This window comes from Lissotriton vulgaris, chromosome 1_2, assembly GCF_964263255.1.
Source record: "Lissotriton vulgaris chromosome 1_2, aLisVul1.2, whole genome shotgun sequence".
Lineage (NCBI taxonomy): Eukaryota > Metazoa > Chordata > Amphibia > Caudata > Salamandridae > Lissotriton > Lissotriton vulgaris.
In genome coordinates this window covers 360,589,693-360,602,428 of record NC_141686.1, presented here as the reverse complement: position 1 = coordinate 360,602,428, position 12,736 = coordinate 360,589,693, and the positions used below count along the sequence as shown (strand labels likewise).

General features: G+C 42.9%; 1 protein-coding gene across 1 annotated transcript in view; it reads left to right on the top strand.

Annotated features, from left to right (window-relative positions):
• LOC147736855 (uncharacterized) overlaps positions 1-12,331 on the top strand; it is a 182,137-nt gene extending 169,806 nt beyond the window's left edge. Inside the window, 2 exon segments of the mRNA XM_086952712.1 lie at positions 9,841-11,795; positions 11,797-12,331. Coding sequence (XP_086808838.1) covers positions 9,841-11,795; positions 11,797-12,064 — 2,223 coding nt within the window. The 3' untranslated portion in view covers positions 12,065-12,331.
• The last annotated feature ends 405 nt before the right edge of the window (positions 12,332-12,736 follow it).

Below are 12,736 nucleotides of genomic sequence, written 5' to 3'. Positions count from 1 at the left end.
GGTTTGATTTTAACCCCTGCAATTTCCACTCAATTACATAATCGTTCTCAGTTGACTTTGCCCATGCTGTAAGAGAGAAGTGTCATTAAGTATAACATTGAATGCATATGATACAGTATTATTTAAAGAATATATGTGAGTTGACAATGTAGTCATGCCTTTGTCCACAACAGGCAATGACTTTTCCAAATGAATCCTGTCAATTTGTCTTTAGTGTTCAGCAGCTTCCAGGGTTCATTGTAAGTGGCGCATATGAATCAGTTAGAATGTGGTGACCTAGGACCCAACAAGAAATCTTGTAATTTCATGTTATCAGAAAGGAGAGGTAGATGTCCCTTAATTGCAGATAGTGTGGAATGTTGTGACCATTGCTGTATTGAAGCAGGTTCTGATTATTAAAAAGTAGAACAATGAGGCTTGGCAATCAGGAACAGATTACGTTTAATTAAACAATAATAGCCAGGAATAGCAGCCACATCTCTTACAGTTGCGTGCTGGCATTCAATTTGCATTAGGTACTTGGCCTGCTTTATACTGTACACCTGGTGCAATAAAGTGAAGCTTGTCCCTATTGGGCAGGAAATACTGGTGCAGTGGGTCACAGGCAGATGGCGGTCTCTGCTTGGGGTGACACTTAAAAGACACTGGACACGATGCACACCAAGGGTCTCATTTAGATTTTGGTGGACAGGTTACTGCATCACAAAGGTGATGAGTATTCCGCCCGCCATATTAGAAGTGCATTTAACCCAGTAAACAATTTTATTAAGATGGACTGGGATATCTGTCACATTTGTGATGCAATAACAATTCAGCCAAACTCCAAATCGTTCTTCAAGTCTGCAACCAATGTTGTAGCAGAGAGAACCAGCATTACAGGAAGGGGGTCTAGAAGCAGCTATAGTCCCAGAGGCACAGGAAATGGAATCTGAGAGAGTGGACTGATAGCACATGAACCTTGGATCTGTTGTGGCTATGCCCGAGAAGCAGGGTGTTCCTTAGGATCCTTTTATGCCCCTTGCTGATATTGTCGGACATCTGGACCCTCACCTCCCCCCTTCAAGACAGTCATACTCTAAGTGTTGTGCTTTTTCAGGCTTTGCTCCTCTCATGGAAAGGTCAAAGTCCAATCTACCATAAAAGGTGGCCATAAAAAGGCGGCCAATGCACAGACACTGTCTTTGTGGTGAGACTTTGCTGCTAGACTCGAGGCGCTTTTAAAAACTGGTGTCATTAAATTTTAACATTCTTAAACATTGTGTGCTGCTACTGAATCCTATGAATTTGATTGAGTGGTGGGGCGCGATTTGCTGACGTTCTTCACTGTAGTTGAGCTACTGTTCTCATCAGTGGCCATTTTGTTCTGCCCACAGAGTGAGAGAGGTTAGCAGTCTAGTGGCTTCACCTGGGGAAAGCTCCATGAGCCCGATCTGCTATAAAATGGCAGTCAATGTTCGGATGTGCTGAAGGTGAACCTAAGGCAAGCCTGTCAGTGCCTGAGTCCAGAACCCCTGCTCCTTTGACATCGCCTAGGACTACCCAATCTGCCCCTTAACCGCTGTTATTCAGACCATTTTGCACCAAGGTTTGTCTACACCCGTTCGCCTTTGGGGAAAACGGCATGGCCGGAGTGCACTGCAGACATTGTCGTTTTGCTTCAACTATTAAGGGTAACTTCACTAATTCTGCTACTACTTCCTCTAAGGCTAACTCATTGTCATTAACTTTACAAATGCACAGCATTAACTTTCGCGCACTGACCTGCCACTATGCTGATATCCCCGTCCTGGATCACAAGCTCAGTGTCTTATTCCTCACAGAAACATGGCTCACTCAATCTACATATGTAGAACATGTTTGTGCTCTCCCTCCAGGATCTCTCATTCAAAGATGCGATACACCCTGTGGCAGATGGGTTGGTATCACAATCATTCACAGAACCTGTGTTAAGTGCATTCTGTTCCCTGGCCTGGTTAGTAAAACAATCAGCTACGAGGCCGGCCACCTGCTGGACCCTATTTTTTCCAACCTGGCCACCCTTCAAACTGCTCCCCCTGTTCAAGGGGCCTGGTCAAACCATTATTTGGTGCCAATGACGATTGATACTACTAGCATTGAAAAAAATATTACCGGTAACCCCACGAGAGGTCGTGGCATAAACTGGACCCATCTGCCTTTTTAAGGTTTAACGAAAGGAGTGTGCCTCTATTAGACTCCAATATAGAACGTGCGAAGGCTTCCACCAAAGCATGGCTCAACTCTGCCTTGGATCATTTGATTACTGCTACAACAATACCGGGAGAGGAAGGGTCAAAGGGAAATTTTAAAGACCAGCCCAGGTTCACATCCCCAATTACTAACTTATGAACAACAAAACAAGCCGGGGGTCTAAAGGCCAATACTGTGGCAGGCTATCTACAACTTCACAGAGGTAAGTTGGTACCTAAGTCACAAAAAAAGCCAACGGATACGGAACTCAAAACAGAAGAAGAACGCTACAGTGATATGTGGTGAGAACCAAACTCCTATATCTGGATTGCCATCAACTTCTCGTCGTGATCAGCATTATCATTTGGTCATCCAGCTAGAGAAATGGTGTATCTCATGATCATAGAGATCTCCATTCCGATGGTAATGGGTTGGATCACACCCACATTCACTTTAGAAAACAAAATAAGCAACTGAGTAGTTGACCATAGAGAAGATGAAGTGCAGAGCAAAACACAAAAATATGTGGGGGGTTAAAATAGGGTGATGTGGCAAAGAATGGTGAACATTTTATTAAGGTATAGACACATCCCCTAATTAAAAACAGAACAGTGCAACAGGCATTTTAAACAAATAGCTGCCAAAAAGGGCCAGTTGCTTGGTTCAATGAAGCATTGCTCAGAAAAGAAGCAATTCTAAGAAATAGAGTGCGCTTGGAACAAATCCTATGATGCTGCCGCATGAATGCCATACTTGAGAGCGATTTAAATGCTATAAGAAACTGATTAAAACAGCCTGTGTCGAATTATTTGCAGACAAATCAAAACAGCTGTACGCCTTCTGAGGAAGTCTTCTATATTGTTAACACCTGAATAAACCCACCTCCACTCCTGGATTATCGGAAGCTTCTAACAGCCACTGCAGCAAGCTTGGTCAATAATCTTTATCTTTACTTTAACAGGGGTGAGAAAACAGTCAGACCTGTCTCTTGACACAGGGACCTACCACTCACAATGGGCTCCCTTGGACCAATTGGCTCTACTTGACGCAGATTCTATTCCCACCTTAATGCGTCAAGTGAAATCTGGATCTACGGATGACCCATTTAAACCTGATTATATTTTGAAATTTCAGGAGAGCATCAGACCCCTATTTCTAGAATTACCCAAACTCTTGCTGAGCACTGAAGAAGTATCAATATCATGGAAACACGCCAAGGTTATCCGTCTTCTAAAAAAGTCTTCGCTAAATTCCACTCAGCCAGAAAACTATTGACCCATTTCTCTTCTGTCGTTTCTGTCCAAGGATGCAGAGAAACATGTAAACAATCTCCTAACCAAAATATTAGAACAATATGAAATATTAGATTGTTCCCAAAATGGATTTAGATCATACAGCACCGAAACTGCTCTTGTAACAGTTACTGAATCCCTTTGCAGTACTGTATATGCTGGCAAATCCCGGGCTGTGATACTCCTAGATTGAAGTGCGGCCTTCGACACTGTCTCACATGCAATAATGTTAACTCTCCTCACTGACCTGGGGGTACGGGGCAAAGGTCTGGCCTGGTTTACTTCCTTTTTAAAGGAGTGGTCCTTTCAAGTTATACCCCCTCTCTATCGTCTCATCACACAGAGGACCGGCTCCTGGCATCTCCCAGGGTTTGGAGCTCAGTCCTACCCTTTTTAATATTTATTTTTATTTATTTATTATTGCCATTTATAAAGCGCGAACGAATACCCGCAGGCGTCTCGGCGCTAAACAATTCGCGTAACTTCAGCTCGATGTTAAATGCTTCAAAGGAATATGGTGGAAATTATTGATTAAAGAGCCATGTTTTTAAACTCTTGCGGAACTGGAGTAGTGAGGGGCTTAGTCTGATGTTTTGAGGCCAAGTGTTCCATAATTTGGGTGCCGCGACTAAAAAGCGGCGGTCGCCCCAGGACACTGTTTTGGAACGTGGGATCACTAGCTGGTTAAGGGTGGTGGAGCGAAGCTGTCTACAAGGTATGTAGGGAATCAGCTGGTCATTAAGAAAATGCGGTCCTTGATCATTGAGTGCCTTGTACACTATACACAGTGATTTAAACTTAATCCTGCTCCGGATCGTCAGCCAGTGGTATTTTTTGATGGTTTCAGATATGGCCGCGAATTTAGGTGTTCTTGAAAGCAGACGTGCTGCGGCATTCTGTATTGCCTGTAGCTTCATCGTGACCCTAACCTGAGCGTTTAGGAATAGGCCGTTGCAGTAATCAAGGGACGATAGGACCAGAGAGCTAACCAATGTTTTAGTAGCTGCCTCTGGCAAGAACGGGCTGATTTTCCTAATCATTCTTAATTTATGGTGTGCTGTGGTTGCTACTTTGTTTGCATGATCCATGAAGTTAAGACCCTCGTCAAAAATGACACCCAAGTTCCTGACCTTATCCGTCGGACTCGGGGATACTCCGAAGGCTGGTGGCCACCAAGATGATGACCAGGCTGGTGAGAGGGGCCCAAAAATGACTACCTCAGTTTTTTCAGCATTGAGCTTGAGGCAGTTTGTTGCCATCCACTCTCCAATTTCCAACATTCCATTTTGGAAGCATTGTGCCACCTCGCCTCCGTCACCTTTGATGGCCAGTACCAATTGCGTGTCGTCCGCATAGGAGGTTAGGCTCATCCCATGTGCTTTGATAACATTAGCAAGGTCCGACACGTAGATATTAAATAGGGTCGGACTGAGGGATGAGCCTTGAGGAACCCCACACGGCAGCGAAAGCTTGGCAGATTGGTAAGGTCCTAAGGTGACAGCCTGTGTTCTATCTGCCAAAAAAGATGCGAGCAAATCTGTAGCAGTATGGCAGATACCCATCTTTCCGACATGGTCGACTAAGATCTTATGGTCGACCGTGTCGAAGGCTGCTGATAAATCAAGCAATACCAAAACTGCTGTCCCACCATGGTCCCGAATTGCTCTGACGTCATCTGCGGCTTTGATCAGGGCAGTTTCGGTCCCATGATACTTTCGGAAACCGAATTGTGTATCGTCCAGCAGTCGGTGTTTCTCAATGTACTCCGATAATTGTAAATTCATGGCCTTTTCGGCCACTTTAGCTATAAAAGGGAGACTTGCTATGGGCCTGTATTTTTTTAATTCATTTTTGTCCAGGCTTGGTTTCTTTAATAGAGGTTTCAGCAGCGTGTTTTTTAGAGGGTTAGGATATATACCGGAGCTCAGTATGGAATTACAAACTTGTGTAATGACGGGAATGATAGATTCCATCACTGGTGGGAGGACTGAGAAAGGGCAAGGGTCAAGAGCGGATCCTGTTTTAATTGTAGAGACAATGGTCCTTATATGATCGGTTGTAAGTTAGTTAAACCTAGAGAAGGCATTTATCGGGTGTATACTAGAGGAAGGGGTGGTTGGTTTAGAAGTGAAGGCTTGATATATGTCGTCCACTTTGGAGAAGAAAAAGTTAGCCAAGGCATCACACAATAGTTGTGATGGGGGGGGGTATAAGATCAGGAGCGTTACCTGACAATGTTTTAGTAATCACGTATAATTGCTTGCTTGAATTTTTAGCTTTGTCAATTTGTTCTGAATAGAATGATTTTTCGCCTTTACTATCATTGCTTTATAGACAGCCAAGGATTCTTTATAACGAATCTTGCTCACTGTATCATACGTTTTCCTCCAATGCCTTTCCCTATTCCTGTTACATTGTTTTTGTATTCTTAATTCCTCAGTGTACCAAGGAGCAGTCGGTATGGATCTGTTCCTAGATAGGGACTTGATGGGAACTAAAAGATTGGTAGCATGGCCAAGCCAATTGTGGTATTGTTGTGTTGCCATGTTAGGATCGGTGGACACCTGTGGACAGGTACTGTCCAATTGTGTTTTTAGATCTAACTGGTTTATGTTCTTCCAATCTTTAAAGGAGCCTAGGCCGGTTGAAATAGCTTTCTTACTCGAGTGTGCCTTAATTGTCATTTTACTAAATATGGCGTAATGATCAGTCCAAGGCATCGGTAGAATATCCGATATATGCAGACCCTCGACGTTAGAAAATATACCATCTAAGGTATGCCCCGCCAGATGGGTGGCAGAGGGAACCAATTGTCTTAGCCCCAGTGTCAACATATCTGAAATAAGGGCGGAAGTGTCCATGTGGTTATTTTGTTCTAAATAGAAATTAATGTCGCCCAGAACCGTAAAAGACTCTTCTGTAGCTAATGATTCCAATATGGTACTCAGGTTAGCAAGGAAACCTGTCCTTGTTCCTGGGGGTCGGTATAGAAGTAACCCCTTGAAATTGCAAAGAGCGCTGAGCTTGATACCAAACTGCAACGCTTTGCATGAAGTGGTTGGAATGGGTGAAGTTCTGACTGCGAACCGTTCCCTAGCTATAATAGCCAACCCACCTCCTCTTTTCCGAACTCTATCCTGTCGATGGACTTTATATCCATTAGGTACTGCGATCACTAGATCAGGGTCCGACAAATCATCGGTCCATGTTTCCGTGATAAAAAGAATATCTAAATTGTAATCGATGACAAGGTCCGCTATTTCCTGACTGTGCTTGCATAATGAGCGCGCATTAATGAGAGCCATAACAATGGTGGTTTCATTCGGGTTAGTTTGTTGCTTAGCATGAGTCTTAAAATAGTTAGTCAATATTCACGTCAGACCTCTGGTAAAGGTAGTTAATTCCTTTGGAATCTCACCAGTGTTGTATGCAGACGACACTCAGCTAATTATTTCCCTGTCAGCAGAGTTGACCAGCGGTTGTATCAAATATAGAAACTGTCTAACAGCGGTGGCGGCGTGGATGCACAACAACTGTTTAAAACCTAACTCCTGCTCGGCAGACATACCCATCTTTGGAGTGATCAATGATGTCCAGAAATACTATGTACCGGTCGAACATAAAGTGGTGGTAGAAAACCTTGGGGTATGGATGGATAGCTCTTCATCCTTTGAAACCGAAGTCAAGATTCTAGCAGGGGAACTGTTTTGGTATTCTAAGGAACCCAAAGCCAATTATAGGATACTTTTCCTGGCAATCCCGCCAGCTGATTGTACAATCCCTTATCGTTTTGCTCCTGGACTATTGCAAATATCTCTATTTAGGCTCAAAGAAATCTGTTCTGAACCGATTCAGCTCTGCTTCCCAACTTTTGAGCAAGTTCCTTTGGCTGCCTATTGGAAAGCGTTCAAAGTTCAAAGCCCTATCCATCTCCCACAAAATCCATGCAAGCAAGGAGAACCCAGCCTAGCTGCCTGGATGCAATTTTACATGCCCTCCAGAACACTACGCTCCGCCAATCTAAACCTGGCCCATATCCCTCGTCACAGCAGAGGCAGAACTGGAGGTTGCTCCTTCCATGTATTGCTCCGACCCGATGGAATTCTATGCCTCCTAACTTTAGAAAGAGTCAATATCACTTACTGATCCGGAAACAGTGGAAGACCCGTCTCTTTTGCCGCTGTGATTAATAGGATCCATTCATGTCCCTTGCTGATATTGTCTGACATCTGGAACCTCACCTTCCCCTCAAGGCAGGCAGTCTCCAGGTGTTGTGCTATCTAATGCTCTGCTCTCTTCTTGTAAAGGATCAAAGTGATAACACCCCTGCAGCAAGTGCCTCTATCAGCCGCAGGAATAAGATATAGTGCACACCAATACCCAGCCCAGTAAAGTCCTGAAACAGACCGAAAAAGGAGCATATACCTACAGGTTCGCCTCCTCTGTTTGTACCTCATTAGTAGCTACCTGTGCACTTCCTCCGTTTGTATGTTCCTGGCGAGCCTCTTTAATGACGCTTGGGATCCTGGTACTGCCAAGCATGGCCGTTTGTCTATCAGATCATTACCTGATGTCTGCATCGAGTCACTCATCTGCTTTAGCTGTGAGTGAACCCTGTGGAGCGAGTACGCAGACATAAGGGAGTATGGAAGACGATGAACAGGGAGTAAGGTGAAGTTGATTTCAAGAAATGCCCAAAGGTGTAAATGCTGCACTCCCCCTCAAGCAACGGACATCTTGTCGCACTCTGCCAACGCTCCATCCACCCACAGAGTAGCATGCTGGCACCAAACGGAAAACATTAAGTCAGATGCCATGGTAAGGTAGAAAAAGACAAAAAGCAGACACATTTGCAGCAGAGATATTGCAGGTATATTACAGGTTGTGATGGAATCTCTATAATCAATGCTGAAATCTTCCCACAAATGCTTGAACCAACCCCAGGAAACTGGCAAAGATAACTTAACAAACAGAAAAGTAAAGACAGGAGTTGGAACTTCAGCTGCTCCAGTGTGAACAGGAAAGTATTGTCAAGAAGAGTGTGAATGGAGCTTCATTTCTTATATACTTCCTGGAGCGTTACCTTTATTATATACTTCCTGAAGAGTTTTGTTTGTGATACGGTTCTTGAAAAGGTTACCGTTGTTATACACTTCCTGAAACTGAAGTGACAGCAGCACATCCTGATCCATCTCTTTTTCCACAATCCCTTCTTGTTTAAATAAAATCTTGGCCATGTTGCATCTTCCTAACGCTGTACCTCTAGCGAGTGGGCACTCCATGTGTACTCTTTCTGTACTAAGTTACTCTGTGAACACTGGAAAATCACCTCCTTTTCTGAAGTAAGTAAGAGTGACATGTTCAATGAAAGATTTAGTTAAATATCTGTGTATGGTGAAATAGCCCTTGGTAACTTTCAAAAATGGTAAAGAAGAGATATCTTTTACAACTAGTTAAATATTGTGTATTCACATTCTCTTACATTTCCATTTAATGATTTTAAATCTCTTTACATCCAATAGGAAACCTGCCTTGAATGCACAAAGGATCGTGAAGAATGACAGTAATCGTGCAATTCTGAAAAAAGTGGTTAGACAAAATAAGCTCCAATATTCAGGAAAAGATCTGCACAGTCAGAGACTGAGGACCCTGAACATAAACTGATAGATCCTGGAAGAAGCAGTCAAGAGCATATCAGTGGATGCACGCAACAGGACTAAGAAATGACCTCTAGAAAATTAAGGCAACAACACTGACAAACCACCTCCTGTAGAAACAGGCCTGCACCACCAGCTTTGATCATGTGTTCGGTATGAGGTGGATACAGCATTGCTCTGCTTCCTGTAATGATGGCAGACCACCATTCAGCGTGCTAAGTGTATTATAAACTCTTTCTGGCCAAACCACATGAGCACGAGAAAAACACAAGGTAGTGAAGCCAGACAACTGAAGGGTAATAGAAAGAGAGGGTCTTTGATCTACAACAGACTGTGCTAATTTGCATCGACCAGAAGGAAGACTAATCTTTACCCGTAACACACAAAACTATTATGCAATCTAAAGACATACCCACCCACAAAGAAGCTTAGCTTGCCAAAATAATAATATATGTAGCTGGCGAATCTTGTATTTCATTGTGAAATCTGAAATCAACCATCCCAAAATACCAAACACACACCGGGAATGTGAGAATAACACAAGTGCTTCATCAACCATGTTAGCTCCTCAGGAAACGCAGTCATGGGATGCAGACAATTATAAACCCGACCCACAGACACTAACCAAGAAAGAAAAATCATTCCCATGCAGCAAGAGCTTTAGTTTGTCATCGCTACTAAAGAACCATCAGCAAACACACACAGGAGAAGCAATGTGCAATTGCAATGAATGTATGAAGAACTTTAGTCAGTTAACACACCTAAAAGATAATCAGCGAACACACACAGGGGAAAAATCATACCATTGCAGTGAATGTGCGAAGAACTTCAGTCAGTTATCACAACTCCAAAGACATCAGCAAACACACACTGGGGAAAAACCGTACCAATGCACTAAATGTGTGAAGAAATTCAGTCAGTTATTAGACCTCCAAGTACATAAACGAACACACACAGGGGAAAAACCAATCAAGTGCAGTGAATGTGAAAGTAGTTTTAGTAATTCCTCAACACTCAGAAGTCATCAGCGAACACACACAGGGGAAAAGCCATTCCAGTGCAATGAATGTGTGAAGAGCTTCAGTCAGTTATCATATCTCCAATCACATCAGCGAACACACACTGGGGAAAAACCATTCCAGTGCAATGAATGTGGAAGTAGTTTTAGTAATTCCTCAAAGCTCAGGTGTCATCAGCGAACACACACAGGGGAAAAACCATTCCAGTGCAATGAATGTGGAAGTAGTTTTAGTAATTCCTCAAATCTCAGGTGTCATCAGCGAACACACACAGGGGAAAAACCATTCCATTGCAATGAATGTGGAAGTAGTTTTAGTCATTCCTCAACTCTTAGGTGTCATCAGCGAACACACACTGGGGAAAAGCCATTCCAGTGCAATGAATGTGTGAAGAGCTTCAGTCAGTTATCACATCTCCAATCACATCAGCGAACACATACTGGGGAAAAACCATTCCAGTGCATTGAATGTATGAAGAGCTTTAGTCAGTTATCAACTCTACAAAAACATCAGCGAGCACACACAGAGGAAAAACCATTCCAGTGCAATGAATGTGGAAGTAGTTTTAGTAATTCCTCAAATCTCATGTGTCATCAGCGAACACACACAGGGGAAAAGCCATTCCAGTGCAATGAATGTGTGAAGAGCTTCAGTCAGTTATCACATCTCCAATCTCATCAGCGAACACATACTAGGGAAAAACCATTCCAGTGCAGTGAATGTGTAAAGAGTTTTAGTAAGTTATCAACTCTACAAACACATCAGCGAGCACACACAGGGGAAAAACCATTCCAGTGCAATGAATGTGGAAGTAGTTTTAGTAATTCCTCACATCTCTTGTGTCATCAGCGAACACACACAGGGGAAAAGCCATTCCAGTGCAATGAATGTGTGAAGAGCTTCAGTCAGTTATCACATCTCCAATCTCATCAGCGAACACATACTGGGGAAAAACCATTCCAGTGCAGTGAATGTGTAAAGAGCTTTAGTAAGTTATCAACTCTACAAACACATCAGCGAACACACACAGGGGAAAAACCATTCCAGTGCAGTGAATGTGTAAAGAGCTTTAGTCGGTTATCAACTCTCCAATCACATCAGCGAACACATACTGGGGAAAAACTATTCCAGTGCAGTGAATGTGTAAAGAGCTTCAGTCTGTTATCACATCTCCAATCACATCAGCGAACACATACTGGGGAAAAACCATACCATTGCAATGAATGTGGAAGTAGTTTTAGTCAATCCTCAAATCTCAGGAGTCATCAGCGAACACACACCGGGGAAAAGCCATTCCAATGCAATGAATGTGGAAGTAGTTTTAGTGATTCCTCAACTCTAAGGAGTCATCAGCGAACACACACAGGGTACAAACCATTCCAGTGCAGTGAATGTGTAAAGAGCTTCAGTCGGTTATCACAACTCCAAACACATCAGCGAACACATACTGGGGAAAAACCATACCATTGCAATGAATGTGGAAGTAGTTTTAGTGATTCCTCAACTCTCAGGAGTCATCAGCGAACACACACAGGGGAAAAACCATTCCAGTGCAGTGAATGTATGAAGAAATTCAGTCAGTTATCAACCCTCCGGAACCACCAGCGAACACACACGGGAAAAACCATACCATTGCACTGAATTTGTGAAGAGCTTCAGTGGGTTGGCAACCCTCCGGAGCCACCAGCGAACACACACTGGGGAAAACCCTCACCACCCAGCCAGTGAGGAACAGCAACAAGACTGCTCTTCAGCACACCCATCCTTATACATAACACACTCCAGGGGTTTGCTCCAGGGTCAAACTCACTTTACTTTCACGTTAACAGCAACAAGTTCTAAACTGGAGAATATATATTTAGGAACAAAGGGTTTATACTTCCATTAGTGGCATAATACATTTGAAACCCAATACTTTATAGATCTGTATTAATGATATATAACCAAACACCACCCATGTATGGACATCCAAGAGCCTTTAATAACCACACTACAGAGGTGTGTACCGGGATTTACTTTAACATTAACATGAACTAAATTATGATACAGCAAAAACAATCATGATGCTATGAAATGTACACAATGATGGCTAGATGTTACATGTTAAAAAGAAATGTATGTTTTTAGACGTAATAAAACAACAAATGTATTTGAATTCATGGTATTTGACTGCTGAGTGTTTATAAGGCGATCTTAGATGTGATTTATTCCCTAAACTTTAAATATAATTTGTGATGTCAGCAAGAAGCCTAGTTTATTTGGTAATAGAGGGGTCAAATCTCGAAAGCATGACTGCTTTCAGCTGGGAGTTTGGTGCAGGTGGTATCAGAGGGGACTATTCTCACCAGTGTGCCTTCTCTTAAGAGTGAGAAGCGGTTCTTTGCTTGAGGTGGTACTACCTCTCCTTCTGTGTTAATGAAGAGAGAAGTGCTACCAATAATACTGAGATCTGGGATTCACGGCTGTTTTGGGAACTTAATTCAGTCTTTTTTACCCAATCAATACCTGATTTATTTAGGAAAGCTAAAATATGTCTGTATCTTGGCAGTTCTCTTGTTAA